This window comes from Lagenorhynchus albirostris, chromosome 7, assembly GCF_949774975.1.
Source record: "Lagenorhynchus albirostris chromosome 7, mLagAlb1.1, whole genome shotgun sequence".
Lineage (NCBI taxonomy): Eukaryota > Metazoa > Chordata > Mammalia > Artiodactyla > Delphinidae > Lagenorhynchus > Lagenorhynchus albirostris.
In genome coordinates, this window is record NC_083101.1 from 13,918,864 (window position 1) to 13,931,482 (window position 12,619).

General features: G+C 52.3%; 1 protein-coding gene across 10 annotated transcripts in view; it reads left to right on the forward strand.

Annotated features, from left to right (window-relative positions):
- The window catches only part of PHF19 (PHD finger protein 19), a 54,430-nt gene that overhangs the window by 28,313 nt on the left and 13,498 nt on the right, over window positions 1-12,619 (forward strand). For 4 of the 10 annotated variants that reach the window (XR_009541511.1, XM_060154477.1, XM_060154478.1 and 1 more), the window contains 11 exons: window positions 360-560; window positions 1,075-1,156; window positions 3,582-3,677; window positions 4,179-4,279; window positions 4,949-5,097; window positions 6,776-6,871; window positions 7,603-7,671; window positions 7,873-7,993; window positions 10,216-10,283; window positions 11,576-11,734; window positions 12,344-12,431. Coding sequence is in view for 8 of the 10 variants with exons in the window: in XM_060154475.1 (XP_060010458.1) it covers window positions 360-560; window positions 1,075-1,156; window positions 3,582-3,677; window positions 4,179-4,279; window positions 4,949-5,097; window positions 6,776-6,871; window positions 7,603-7,671; window positions 7,873-7,993; window positions 10,216-10,283; window positions 11,576-11,734; window positions 12,344-12,431 (1,230 nt within the window). In the remaining 2 variants the exon portion in view is untranslated. Of the gene's footprint in view, window positions 1-161; window positions 279-359; window positions 561-1,074; window positions 1,157-3,581; window positions 3,678-4,178; window positions 4,280-4,948; window positions 5,098-5,141; window positions 5,485-6,775; window positions 6,872-7,602; window positions 7,672-7,872; window positions 7,994-10,215; window positions 10,284-11,575; window positions 11,735-12,343; window positions 12,432-12,619 lie in introns of those variants that run through there. The other 6 variants (XM_060154476.1, XR_009541512.1, XM_060154482.1 and 3 more) reach the window with 6 other exon arrangements.

The following is a 12,619-nucleotide window of genomic DNA, read 5'->3' on the forward strand; positions in this document are numbered from 1 at the left end:
AGGGAGTGAGGTTCAGGCCCCACTGGGCAGGGAGATTTTGCTCCGTGGTTGGTTGAGAGAGCCTTTCTACTTAGAAGGCTGCATGGTATGGGTGGGGAGAGAGCAGGACTTAGAATCAGCTCGCCTGATTATGGACCATGACTCTGCCTCTGACCCCATAGCCACTTCCCCTTGCCAAACCTCAGTTTCCTGACTGGTAAAATGGGAATAATAATGCCTCCCTCACAGCGTTGTCAGCAGGATCCAGTGAGATGATAAGCGTCTGGCACATAGCACAGGTTACATAAATGGTTGTTTCTTTCCTTCCTTCCCCTTCTCCTGAAGTAAGGAGTAAAAACCCCTTTCTCTTTCTCTTCCAGTGTCAGTGGAAGCTGATGGAGAATCGAGGTCTGGACCCAGGGACTCGGGACTCCTATGGTGCCACCAGCCACCTCCCCAACAAGGGGGCCCTGGCAAAAGCCAAGAACAACTTCAAAGACCTGATGTCCAAGCTGACAGAGGGCCAGTATGTGCTGTGCCGGTGGACAGATGGACTGTATTATCTCGGGAAGATCAAGAGGGTAAACCTTTCCTTCCTGGCCCCAGTTCCCAGGCTCAGCATCTCTCTGCTCATCCTCTGGTCTTGGCCTCAGACCAGTGATGGAGGCTGGGAGACTGCTGGGAAATTCCCGCCTTGTTCTTATGCTCCAAACTGAAAGTGGAAGGAGGCGGAGCCTGCAAAGGCAGGTGCCATCCTTAGGGCCAACATCTTTAGCAAAGTGCTCTGTGAGCCTACAATACAAAATAAAGTCAGGTTGGAGAGGACCACAGACGATCACCTGGCCTGTTCTGTCCTTGGCGTTCCCGCCAAGTTGCCATCCCCCAGTCCCTGACTGCACAACTCCAGTGAGTGGGTGTGCACTACCTCCGGAACTGCCATCCTCCTTCCCCTTCTAGCCTGGCTTTCCTTTTTGCAGCACAAGGAGAGGTCTAAAGCCTCTGACCTGTGGGGACAGAAATGGGAGAGGAAGACCGTGTTCAAGTGGCTTTTCCCCAGCTACTGTCTCACACTGCCCCTCCCTCTCTCTGCCCCAGGTCAGCAGTTCTAAGCAGAGCTGCCTTGTAACTTTTGAAGATAACTCCAAATACTGGGTCTTGTGGAAGGACATACAGCATGGTGAGTATTCCTGTGATTTCAGGCACCCCCACCCCCACCCCGCAGCCCAATCCCCGATCCTCTCTCCACCTCTCCCTCCATTTTTTCCTTCTCGCCTTCTGTCTCTAACTTCTGGCAACTGGCTTTGTCCTTGGAGCCCCAGGTGCACCTGAGATGCTGATCGGATTACCAGCTGTACATTTATGTGGAAACACACTTGTAACATCTGTCATCCCCTTGAGTACTCCTACTCATGAGGGAGGCAGGCAGATGGAGAAAGTGGCCCAGGGAGGTGCTGGGAGAGCAGGGTTGGGTCCCAGGCCTGTGTTTGCTTCCTTGCTGCCCAAAGCTCTGGGTCACTCTGGGGCTAGGGAACAGGGAAGGGCCCAGGCAATCAGAATTGTCACCTTTCGATATAAGCACAGTGTCCCCTGTCAGCATGGTAAGAAAACGATGGAGGCAGCTTTCTTCACGGGGGAAAGACCAAACAAGCAGATGTGAACCAGGCAAGGTGATGATGGACTTACCGGGATGGAGCTAGGCCAGTTTTCAGAGTTGAAAGGGAGCTGGGTTGGGTACCATTCCTGCCCTCAGAGAGCTGATACTGTCTTACAGAGATGACAGATTGGGGGCATTCTTGCCACCTTTCTTCTTTGCCATGTACATGACAGACATCACTAATCAATCACAACACTTGTATATTTTCAACATGGAGCTCCAAGCAGCCACTACCAGTCAGAGTTACCGTGAGAGAAGAGACTTTTTTTCTGCCATTTATGCTCTAACAGGAGAACTGACATGGCGGTATGTGGGGAAGAGGCAGGTTTTAGGGTCCAGTATTCCTCGGACCAAGATATTCTAGCTCTGCCACTTACTGCTGCATATCTTTGGGTGAGTGACATAACCTCTGTGAGCCTGTTTCTTCATCTGAGAAAAAGGAGACTGAACGTACTGGCCTCACAGTGTGGTTAAATGCTTAGCCCAGTGCTGCTGAGTTACAGGGAGGCTGTTTCTGAAGAATTTGTTACCGTAAGAGATGATTTCAAGAGCCTGCCAAGCAGAGGCCACAGAACCCAGCCAGTTAGTCGAGCTTCCAAATTGCCTTTTTCTCCAAGACGTTGTGGCTAATACAGGCTGATGCTTCTCCAAGCCCCTCTCACCCTAAAGGTATTATTTAAAAATCCAAAGCAACGAGGGTCTCCTCTCCTGGGCTACCTTCTTTTTCAAAGCAGAAGGAGCCAGCTGGTGAGGAAAGACAGTCCAAACCATGGATCGAAGTAGCACACCATGAATAGAAGGCCCACTGTGTGCCAGGCACCAAGGAGGTGCTGCAGTGCTCACCGTGTGGCTCCCCAGCCAGATCACTGCTCCTCACAGGTAGGACAGCAGCCCTCCGGGGTCGCCCAAGATTAGAGCATAAGGCTGAGCACGCTATAGTTACTGATCCATCACTTCATTAAGCCAGTGAAGACTTAGTGCGACCCACAGTGGGTCCCGCCTTCCTGGGAACATATTCAGGGATAAGAGGCAAGACATCATTTATTCAACAAACATGTCTTGAACACATGTTATGTGCCACACCCCATAAGAGGTCCTGGGGACACAGAGATGAACAGATACCTTTTCTGCCCTTACAGAACTTTCCATCTGCTAGGGGAAATGAGACAGAAACACACATCAAAATGTATCTTACTTTATTCACTCAAACCCTTCAGTCATAAATACATATTTCTTCTTCAGCAACGCTAAATTGCAAAGGAAAAAAAAAGAGAGATGGAGAGGGAAACTGTAGATTAAAAGCAATTGATCAAACTTAAAATTGTTATGACTTTTTTGAGACAATTGAATATGTGAACACTCACTGAATTTGTTATTAAGAATTTATTTTTAATTTTTAGGTGCAATAAAGGTGCTGTAGTTATTTTCATTTTTTTTTTTAGAGTCCTGAACTTTCAGCGATACGTACTGAAATATTTAATACAGGAGGGGGGGAAGTGAGTGGGAATATAGTCAAAACAAGATTGGCCGTGAGTTCATGATTGTTGATAAGAACGTGGAGTTTCATTATAACATTCTGTTATTATTCCGTAATAAAATTTTTTAAAAAATTATTTAACATAAAATACTTTAACAAATCAAGTTAAATTAAGCAGGAGAGGCAGCATGACACGGTGAAAAGGACAAATAATGTGATGTCAGTTAGCTGCGGGTTTGAATCCCCCCCCTCCTACTTACCAGCTGAGCGTGGGACTTAAGCTCTCCGAGCCTCAATTTCCCCATCTTTAGAATGGGCTAATGGTAATAGGCAGCTCAGACTGGTTGGGGAGATTCAGTGAGTTGGCCTATGGGGCCCAGCACTCAGTAGAGGCTCAGCACCTGGAATGTAATTTTAAAATTGCTGTTTCCTGTGAGCCCGACCTGACCCTAGAGGGCCTCTTTCTTTCAGCTGGTGTTCCAGGAGAGGAACCCAAGTGCAACATCTGCCTGGGGAAGACATCAGGACCACTGAATGAGATCCTCATCTGTGGGAAGTGTGGCCTGGGTGAGTGTGATGAGCAGGGCATGGAGAAGGCCCAGACCTGTGGGTCCCCATTCCCCGCTGGCTCGGGACCTGCGTCGCCTCAGACCATTGGGGCCTTAGCTGGCTTCCTGTTTCTTTTGGAGCTCCAGAGTGACAAGGGGCCAGTCTCTGGGAATGAGGGCCCAGGGAGGTGATCCCTGGGGAAAGCTGGGGCTTCTGGAAAGTGAGAGAAGTTATGCACTTTGGAGCCCCCGTGGGTGGAGAGGATGGGTAGGAGAGATGGGACACAGAGGCTGAAGCCAGACCTTTGGTGCTTCCCGCCGTGGGCCAATGCTGGCTCTTAGTGGCCTGCTTGGACACCAGCCTGGCTGCCTGGTGAGCATGACCAGCCAGTCCCCTGGCAGCTGGCAGGCACATAGCTCCTAGGACTTGCCGCAGCCCTCCCCAGCCTGCCGCCTCTGGGCTGACTGGCCTCGGGCCACTGCTTCCTCGTGGGCACTCACCCCCTCTCCTTTGCCATAGGTTACCACCAGCAGTGCCACATCCCCATAGCGGGCAGTGCCGACCGGCCCCTGCTCACACCTTGGTTCTGCCGACGCTGCATCTTTGCGCTGGCTGTGCGGGTGAGCCCTCCATCCTTCCCACCCTGCTTCTCCCCATCCTCCAGTCTGGAAGCCCAGAGGCCCCCTGGGCTCGGGCCTCACTCCTGGTCACAGAGCCTGGCTTTGGAGGCAGACAGAGACTGCCACTTAACCAGCTGTATGTCCTTGTGCAGTTCCTCAGCCTCCCTGAGCCTGTTTCCTTGGCTGTTAAATGCATACAGGTTTGGGGACTTCCCTGGTGGTCCAGTGGTTAAGACTCCTCGCTTCCAAAGCAGGGGGCGCGGGTTCGATCCCTGGTGGGGGAATTAAGATGCCACATGCTGTGCGGCCAAAAAAAAGAAAACAAGTTCTCTTTAAATGGATACAGGTTTGGTGTCAGGAGTAGGAGGCCCCCAACAAATAGTGAGAAATCACTATTAAGAGAGAAAATCCATATAAGCGGCCACTCTCAATATGTGTTGGTTATTATTGTTACTTTTATTGTTGTGCTTATTACTATTAATATTATTGAAAATGCAGCTCCTTGGGGATAGAGAGAGGATGGATCTGGGGTTGATGAGAAGAGGCTTTGTGCGTTTCTGACTACATTGGAATATCTTGTTCCACCTGGTCGGCATTAGCCTTGATAGGGAGCCATGTGTGGCCCAACCGGGACCCCCGCGGGTAACTCGGGCCCTCATCTTCCCGCAGAAAGGCGGCGCGCTGAAGAAGGGCGCCATCGCCAGGACCCTGCAGGCTGTGAAGATGGTGCTGTCCTACCAGCCCGAGGAGCTGGAGTGGGACTCGCCCCACCGCACCAACCAGCAGCAATGCTACTGCTACTGCGGCGGGCCGGGAGAGTAAGGCCGCGGGGGCGGGGCGGGGCGGGGCCCCAGGGAAGCGGGGTAGGCGCGGCTGGCTGGGGGAGCCAGACCCCCATGGAAGAGCCCGTATCTTCCCTCAGGCCTGGGGATGACACCTGAGCGCGCGCGAGGCTCGAGAGCACAGGGCTAGCGCTCTCCGCAGCGGGGTGCAGGGGAGTGGCGGTTGTTTTCTTGGGGCACCGTGGAAAAGAAGGCAGTACTGAAGAGTGGTTACCAGACTGGCCCCCAGTGTCCAACCAGCCCCTTAGAGCTGTGCTACCCCTGAGCCTCAGTTCTCATCATAGTTTTCCCGTGACGTGGTGGTTGTGAGCGGTGTGTGAATTAGGTCATTCACGTAAAGGCCCACACAGTTCCTGGCTCTTGGTAAGCACTTTAACAATTGTGAGCTGTTACTGTTGGTGCATGGACGTGGAGACAAACCTTTCCGTTGCCAGAGTCAATGAGACAGGCTGCTGATGAGCTATGAAGGTCCTTTTCCCTGGAGGTGTGCAAGCAGGGGTTGGGGGAATACCTTGGGGACGCTGTGGAGGGGGTTCTTACCCTGACTATATGTAGGATGGGAGTCTTTGATTCTTCCTTGTGGCCTGGGCCTCCATGCAGCCATGGCCGATTGAGCCTGTTCCCTTGGGCTGACTGCACCAACACTGTGGGAGGAACCACGGAAGTGAGAGATGGAACCTCTGCCCTCAGGAAACAGCCTCCAGTTCACCCTGAAGTCCTGAGTCTCATCCCCAAGTTCTGCTGACAAGCACTAGGGGTCTGGAGGCTGTGCTTACGACGTAGCCGGGTGATTTGGGCAAATCACTTGAAGTACTTCATCTCTCAAGTGGGATTAATAACCTCGGCCCCATCATCCTTCCGTGGGTGTTGAGGCCTTTCGGATAACAGATGGAGAAATGCTTATAGAGACCTTTGCAGCATTGAGGTGGTGGTTCTCAATGCTTACTGGGCAGAGTTGCTCGGGTGATTGTCAGAAGTGTGTTTCCCAGGGGCTATCCCAAAGATTGAGTAGGCCTGGAACGGGTCAAGGAATCTTCTGCATTTTAACCTGGACCCCAGGTGATTTTGATGCTGGTGGTCCAAGGACCACACCTGACAAGGTGTGAACAAAGCATTGACTGTTAATTAAGAAAGCACCTTTTTGGTTTTCATTCTTATTCAATGAGTTGTTGTTGAATGGTTGTGATAGGGTAAATACATTACCAGGTGAGGGGCTTATAGGAGCCTTTATTCTCCCATGAAGTCTCCAGGGCAAACCTTTCCCCAACAGTAGTGTTTGGGAAGCAGCGTGTGAGGCACAGACCAGAGATGGGGGCTCCAGTGTGGCACAAAGAGCGTGGGCTTTGAAGTCAGGGAGGCCAGGATTTGAGTCACCATCCACCACTTGCCTCCTGAGTGACCTTGAACAATCTGTTTAACCTCTGACTCACCTGTAAAGTGGTCAGCGGCCCGTGTTTGACCAGATGGTGAGATTAAATGATATAGCCTAAGCCCTGCTGCCAGGGCTTCCCCTGGCGCAGCCCAGTGCTCAGTAACTGTGAGTTCTCTTCCCTTTCCCCCGCTGGAGGGCGAGTTTGTGTTGGGAAAGGTTGCTGAGGCTGATCCCTGGCTGGGAGTGTGGGCCTGGCTGACCCTGGCTCTTCTGGCTCTCCAGATGGTACCTGCGGATGCTGCAGTGTTACCGGTGCAGGCAGTGGTTCCACGAGGCCTGCACCCAGTGTCTCAATGAGCCCATGATGTTCGGAGACCGGTAGGTGCTAATCTGGTCTGGCTCAGCCTTGGGGGCGAGGTGGGGGGATGGGGGCAGCAGCTGCAGCAACTCCTTCAGGTTGCCTGCCAGGCCCTAGACCCCCAGTGGGGGGCTGGGACAGTGTGTCCCTGTCTACAGAGGCAGCTCAGGGTAAGGAGGCCTTCCCAGTAGAGGGACACTCTGGGCCACATCCCCAGTCGCAGCCCCATCTTCCCTAAGCCCCAGATGCTTCAAGTGTCTGGGGAAGGGGGAGAGACACAGGCCCTGCCCCAGCCCTGACCGGGGTTGTTGGAGGAGGCAATGGGGGAAATGGATGACTTGATCTGGCCTCTAACAAAGGGGGCTAAGCTAGTGGAAGGCTTATGTGTGTCAAACAGGATACTGTGTGTGTCTTGGTTGGTGTCTCACGTGGTTTGTGATTGAGTGCGTGTGTGTGTCAGGCAGAGGGGAAGAGGGTGGTCCCTGCAGCCCAGCCTAGTTCAGCTCACTCTGAACTCAGCCACCCTCCAGGGCAGTGATATTTGGGAAAGGGTTTGAGGTACAGGTTAGAAGGGGTAGGGGAGTAGTTCTTGGTCCCTGTTCTGCCCCATCTTTATCCCCTCCCCAGAGGGAATGAGGACAATGCTGACTCTGGGAAAGCAGGCGGGGGTGGGGGGGACGGTGAGGGCACTGGACCAGGGTCGGGTGTCAGAGCCCCTCCTACCACAGGCCCCCTTTTCACCCACCCACAGGTTCTACCTGTTTTTCTGCTCCGTGTGCAACCAGGGCCCAGAGTACATCGAGAGGTTGCCCCTGCGATGGTGAGAGGGTGGGGCTTGGCCCAGGCCCACTCCTGTCCCTTCCCAGTTTCTCCCTTCCCTCCTCCCTCCGGGAACAATTCCATTTCCAGCCACCAGGTCCCAGCCTTGCCCCTGCCCTCCAGCCTGGACCCAGGATGCTCCAGCCCTGGCTGCACAGGCTGCCAGCTCACTCTGGGCCTGCCTCCTTGCACCCTTGCCCAGGGTCGATGTGGTTCACCTGGCCCTCTACAACCTGGGGGTGCAGAGCAAGAAGAAGTACTTTGACTTTGAGGAGATTCTGGCCTTTGTCAACCACCACTGGGAGCTCCTGCAGCTTGGCAAGGTATGCGAGACCGTGGGACGTCAGAATGGCGAGAATCCGTTCCACAGTGGGGTTCCATAAGTCCAGAGAGGTGAGAGGTTTGCCCAGGGCCACACGGCGCCGCACTAGGATCTGGGTCTCTGAGCACAGTTCTTCAGGAACGCTGGCTGTCCGTGAGGGCTGCTGAGTGGGGACAAAGACCCAGAGCCTTTGAGCCGTTGCATCTCTGAGTCCAGGCGTCTGAGCCTGTTCCCTGCAAGGAGCTTCCTAACCCAGGCTTTGGTAGTGGGTGGGTTAGGGCCTCACCAGCTCAGCTGTAGGGAGCTGGGGGTCGAGTCTGGCTGGAGGAGATCTCCCTACAGAGCTGTGTGACCCACTCCAGATTACCTGGCTAGGATGGAAAGTGAAGTGGGCCTGCCCTCTGCCGGTCGTACTCTGAATAGCAGAAGAGATCACCAGGGGTCTGGGAACTGGGATTCACGGAGTGAAGTCACAAACCAGAGACTTTCAGGATGTCAGAGGTAGAGAGCTGAGCCAGGGCTTCCCCAACCACTTCCACGGCAGGGCCATGCACCCTTTAATGACAGCCTCTGAATCCTCTCCACCACATCCAGAGTGAGTCATCTCTGCTGACTGCCCCAAATCCTTTAGTGAAATAGGGCTTTTTTTTTTTTAAAGTAACTTTATGCTTGGCAGAAGTTCTTCATATAGTAACATCTTCGTTTACAGTGTTTGATAATTTACAAAAGGCATACATATTATAAAGCCCTTAAAGATAGGTAGAGCTGGGATTTTTAAATAATTTTTTCCTGATTTATTAAAAAAAAAAATCATACATGTTCCTGGTAGAAAATTTTCAAAGTACCAAAAAGTATAAGAAAGTACACTTCAAAGAAAACCATCCATACTCCTGCATCTCACCACTCAGAAACATCCACTGCTAACACACACAGGTGCACAGAGTTCAAGCCTCTCATTTACGTCTGTTTTTCTTTTTATAGGGCTTAGATTATACGGTATTTACAATTTTTTATTGAAGTATAGTTGATTTACAATATTATGTTAGTTTGAGGCATACAGCAGTGATTCAGTCATACATATATGTGTGTGTGTGTGTGTGTGTGTGTGTATATACATACACACACACACATATTTTATCCAGATTATTTTCCATTATAGGTTATTACAAGGTATTGAATATAGTGCCCTGTGCTATACAGTAAATCCTTGTTGTTTATCTATTTTACGTATAGTAGTGTGTATCTCTTAATCCCATACTCCTCTAATTTATCCGTTCCCCCTCCTTTTCCTCTTTGGTAACCATAAGTTTGTGGGAATGTAAATTGGTGCAGCCACTATAGAAAACAGAATGTAAGTTCCTTAGAAAACTAAAAATAGAGCTACCATATGATCCAGTAACCCCACCCCTGGGCATATATTCAGAAAAGATGAAAACTCTAATTCGAAAAGACACCTGCACCCCAATGGTCATAGCACTATTTACAATAGCCAAGACATGGAAACAACCCAATTTCCCATCAATAGATGATTGGTTTAAGAAGATGTGGTGTATATATACAATGGAGTATTACTCAGCCATAAAAAGAATGAAATATTACCATTTGCAGCAACATGAATGGACCTAGAGAATATTATACGAAGTGAAATAGGTCAGACAAATATTATGTCACTTGTATGTAGAATCTAAAAAATAATACAAATGAATCTGTATACAAAACAGACAGTATATACAATTTTAAGTCATTTTTTTTCAGTTTACTTTATATCATAAATACTTTTCCATGTTATGAAAGAGTTTTTAATCAGCATTTTTCATGGCTGCATGGTTTCCACCATAGTTTACTTGCTTGTTTCTTTCCTGTTGGGCATGTAGTTTCTTTCCCATCATTAGGAAAATGATGCGGTGAACTTTTTTGTACATAAAGCTTTATTTGTGTGTCATGTCTGTATGACAGGTTCCACGGAGCAGCATTACTGGGTCAAGGGCATGGACATTTTTAAAGCTCTTGATACATTTAGGACAGGAGTTACGCTCCTCATTTACAGATGGGGACGTGAGCTCAGAGGTGAAAAGACTTGTCTGAGATCATGGAACAAGTCAGTGGTCCTCGCCTGGAGGACTCAGGGCATCAGGAGATTGAGGGGAGGGTGGGGGCAGGGGCTGAGGTCTTCTCAGATGCCATGCGCCAGGTCTGACTGTCCTCTGCCCTGCTCCCCCGTAGCTCACCAGCACCCCCGTGACGGACCGAGGACCGCATCTCCTCAACGCTCTGAACAGTTATAAAAGCCGGTGCGTGCAGGGAAGGGAGGGAGTGCTGTGGGCCCCCCGACAGGTTGGATTTCAGTTAAAGCGTCTTCCTACCTCATAACCTTGGCACAAGCTATGCTCCCACCTGGGTCTCCCTCCACTTCTCTTTGACTATATGAATATTACCCGTCCTTCAAGATCAGGGAGCACCCACTTCATTTGGGATGCCTCCCCTGACCACTCCAGCAGCCAGACACATCTTGATACTGGACTCAGCTCCATAGGGGGCTGAAACCCCTGCTCTTTGAGGGCCCGCTGCTGTCTGAGGTCTCCCTTGCAGTAGCCATCTGTGGTTCTGGGCCAGGCACTGAAGCACGGATTCATCACCTGTCCCCAGCCCATGTCTGCCCATCCACACTGCTGAGTTCTTCTCAGAACACACGGCTGGCATGCCCCTCGCTACCACCACGGAGAATGCCCAAGCTCCTTAGCATGGCATTCAAGGCCTCTTATGATCAGACCCTGCCCATACCTTCTGCCACGGACCCTTTGCTTTATCTATTCTGGGCGTCAGCCATTCTGAACCCTTTGCTTTCCTACTCAGTGCTTTTGCTCACACTCTTTCTTCACCTAGGATGGTCCTTGATGCCTTTCATTCATTTGTTCCATCAATGACTATTTATTGAACTGCTCTGTGTCAGCCCTGTGTAGGTACTGAGGACACCGTGAATAAGACACGGTCCCTGCTTCTGTGAAACCTCCCCAGACATCTCTAGACAGAACTATCCACTCTCTCTTTCATCTTGTCACGGTTTGGGGCCCAGACACAGCCCTCTACTTGAGTACGTGGGGCCTCCTGACCTCTCTGTGGACGGTCTCCTGAGGGTAGGACTGTGGCTAAGTCACCTCTGCAGCCTCATGGCAGCTCAGCCAGTGATGAAAGGGTGAGGGAAGTGCCTGGAGGTGCTTTCAGTCTCCTTGGGGAGAGCAGAGAACAGAGTGGTGTGGAATGCAGTGTTTTGACCACAGGGTTCCACGGGGAGCTGGAGGAGGGCTTCCTGTAGGCAGAGGCCTTGGGGCTGGTTGAGGCAGAGAAGAAACGGGAGGAGCAGCAAGAGCCACACACAAGACAAGGAAGCACGGGGACGAGCCGCCGGCTGCGTTCTCGGCCGCCACCTGGAGCCCCTGATCCCACAGGCTTCGAGGAATCAGTGTCTCCACGGGCCACTCTGGGTCCGGGGAGGCAGAGAGGGAGGTTTTAACACTTGACTCTCCTCCCCAGGAGGATGGACGGACAGGCTCCAGAGCTTTCTCCTCTCCCTGCCCACCCCCAGGTTCCTCTGTGGCAAGGAGATCAAGAAGAAGAAGTGCATCTTCCGCCTGCGCATCCGCGTCCCGCCCAACCCCCCCGGGAAGCTGCTGCCCGACAAGGGCCTGGTGCCCACTGAGAACGGCGCCTCTGAGCTGCGTAAGAGAGGAAAGAGCAAGCCTGGGTCAGTGCCTGGGGCCCTTGGGCCGGGGCCACAGCCGACCTCGGGCCCTCTGCCCCCGGCTGCAGCCCCTGCGACGGGCTGTGTGGTGGCGTCCAAGTGATCAAGGCAGGCCTCCAGCCAGTTAGTCCCAGCTGGAGGCACCCTGAACCGGCCAGTCAGTGGCTGAGCCGGGGCCTGATACCACGCTCCCGCTCCTTCAGCCACAGCCCCTTGTGGCCTCGCTTGGAGGGAAAGCCAGATCACGGGACCCAGTCTTGCTGGCTTAGGGCTGCGGCAGAGGTCAAGGGGCAGTCAGTGTATAAGGGGTCCCAGCGCTCCCGGCTGAGCCCAGCCCCCTCTTCCTGGCATGGGGGGTGAGGGGCAGAGCACCTGGATGCCCGAGGCAGGAGAGGCACCTCCTCTCCTGCCTGCCCACTATACCCCACCACCCTCACACACCTGCTGCCCCAGAGGACCCCCCCGCCGCCTCCCCAGGTCTCCTTGTAAAGGAGAGCCTGTGCCCACTCCCACGCTGTGACCCCACCCCTGCCCAGCCACTCCTCCCTCGGGGCCACCCTCTGGGCCTTCAGGCTCTGACTGGGCCACCCTTTCCCTTTTCTGTCTCCACAGTTTGTTGCCTCATGATTTCCAGCAGCAGAAAAGGCGAGTTTATAGAAGAAAAAGATCAAAGTTTTTGCTGGAAGATGCTATCCCCAGTGTTAGTTTCTCGTTTTCTCACTCTCCACTTTCACACTCAGGGTCAGCACATACTAGGGATTCCTGTGCAGAAAACTAAGTCCCCCAGGCCCAGGGGACTCTCCCACGTCCCCGAAAGGATCCTTTTACAGCTGGTTAAACAAGGAAGGGCCAGGCACTGCGAGACTCCTCCTTCATCTCCCCAAGTTC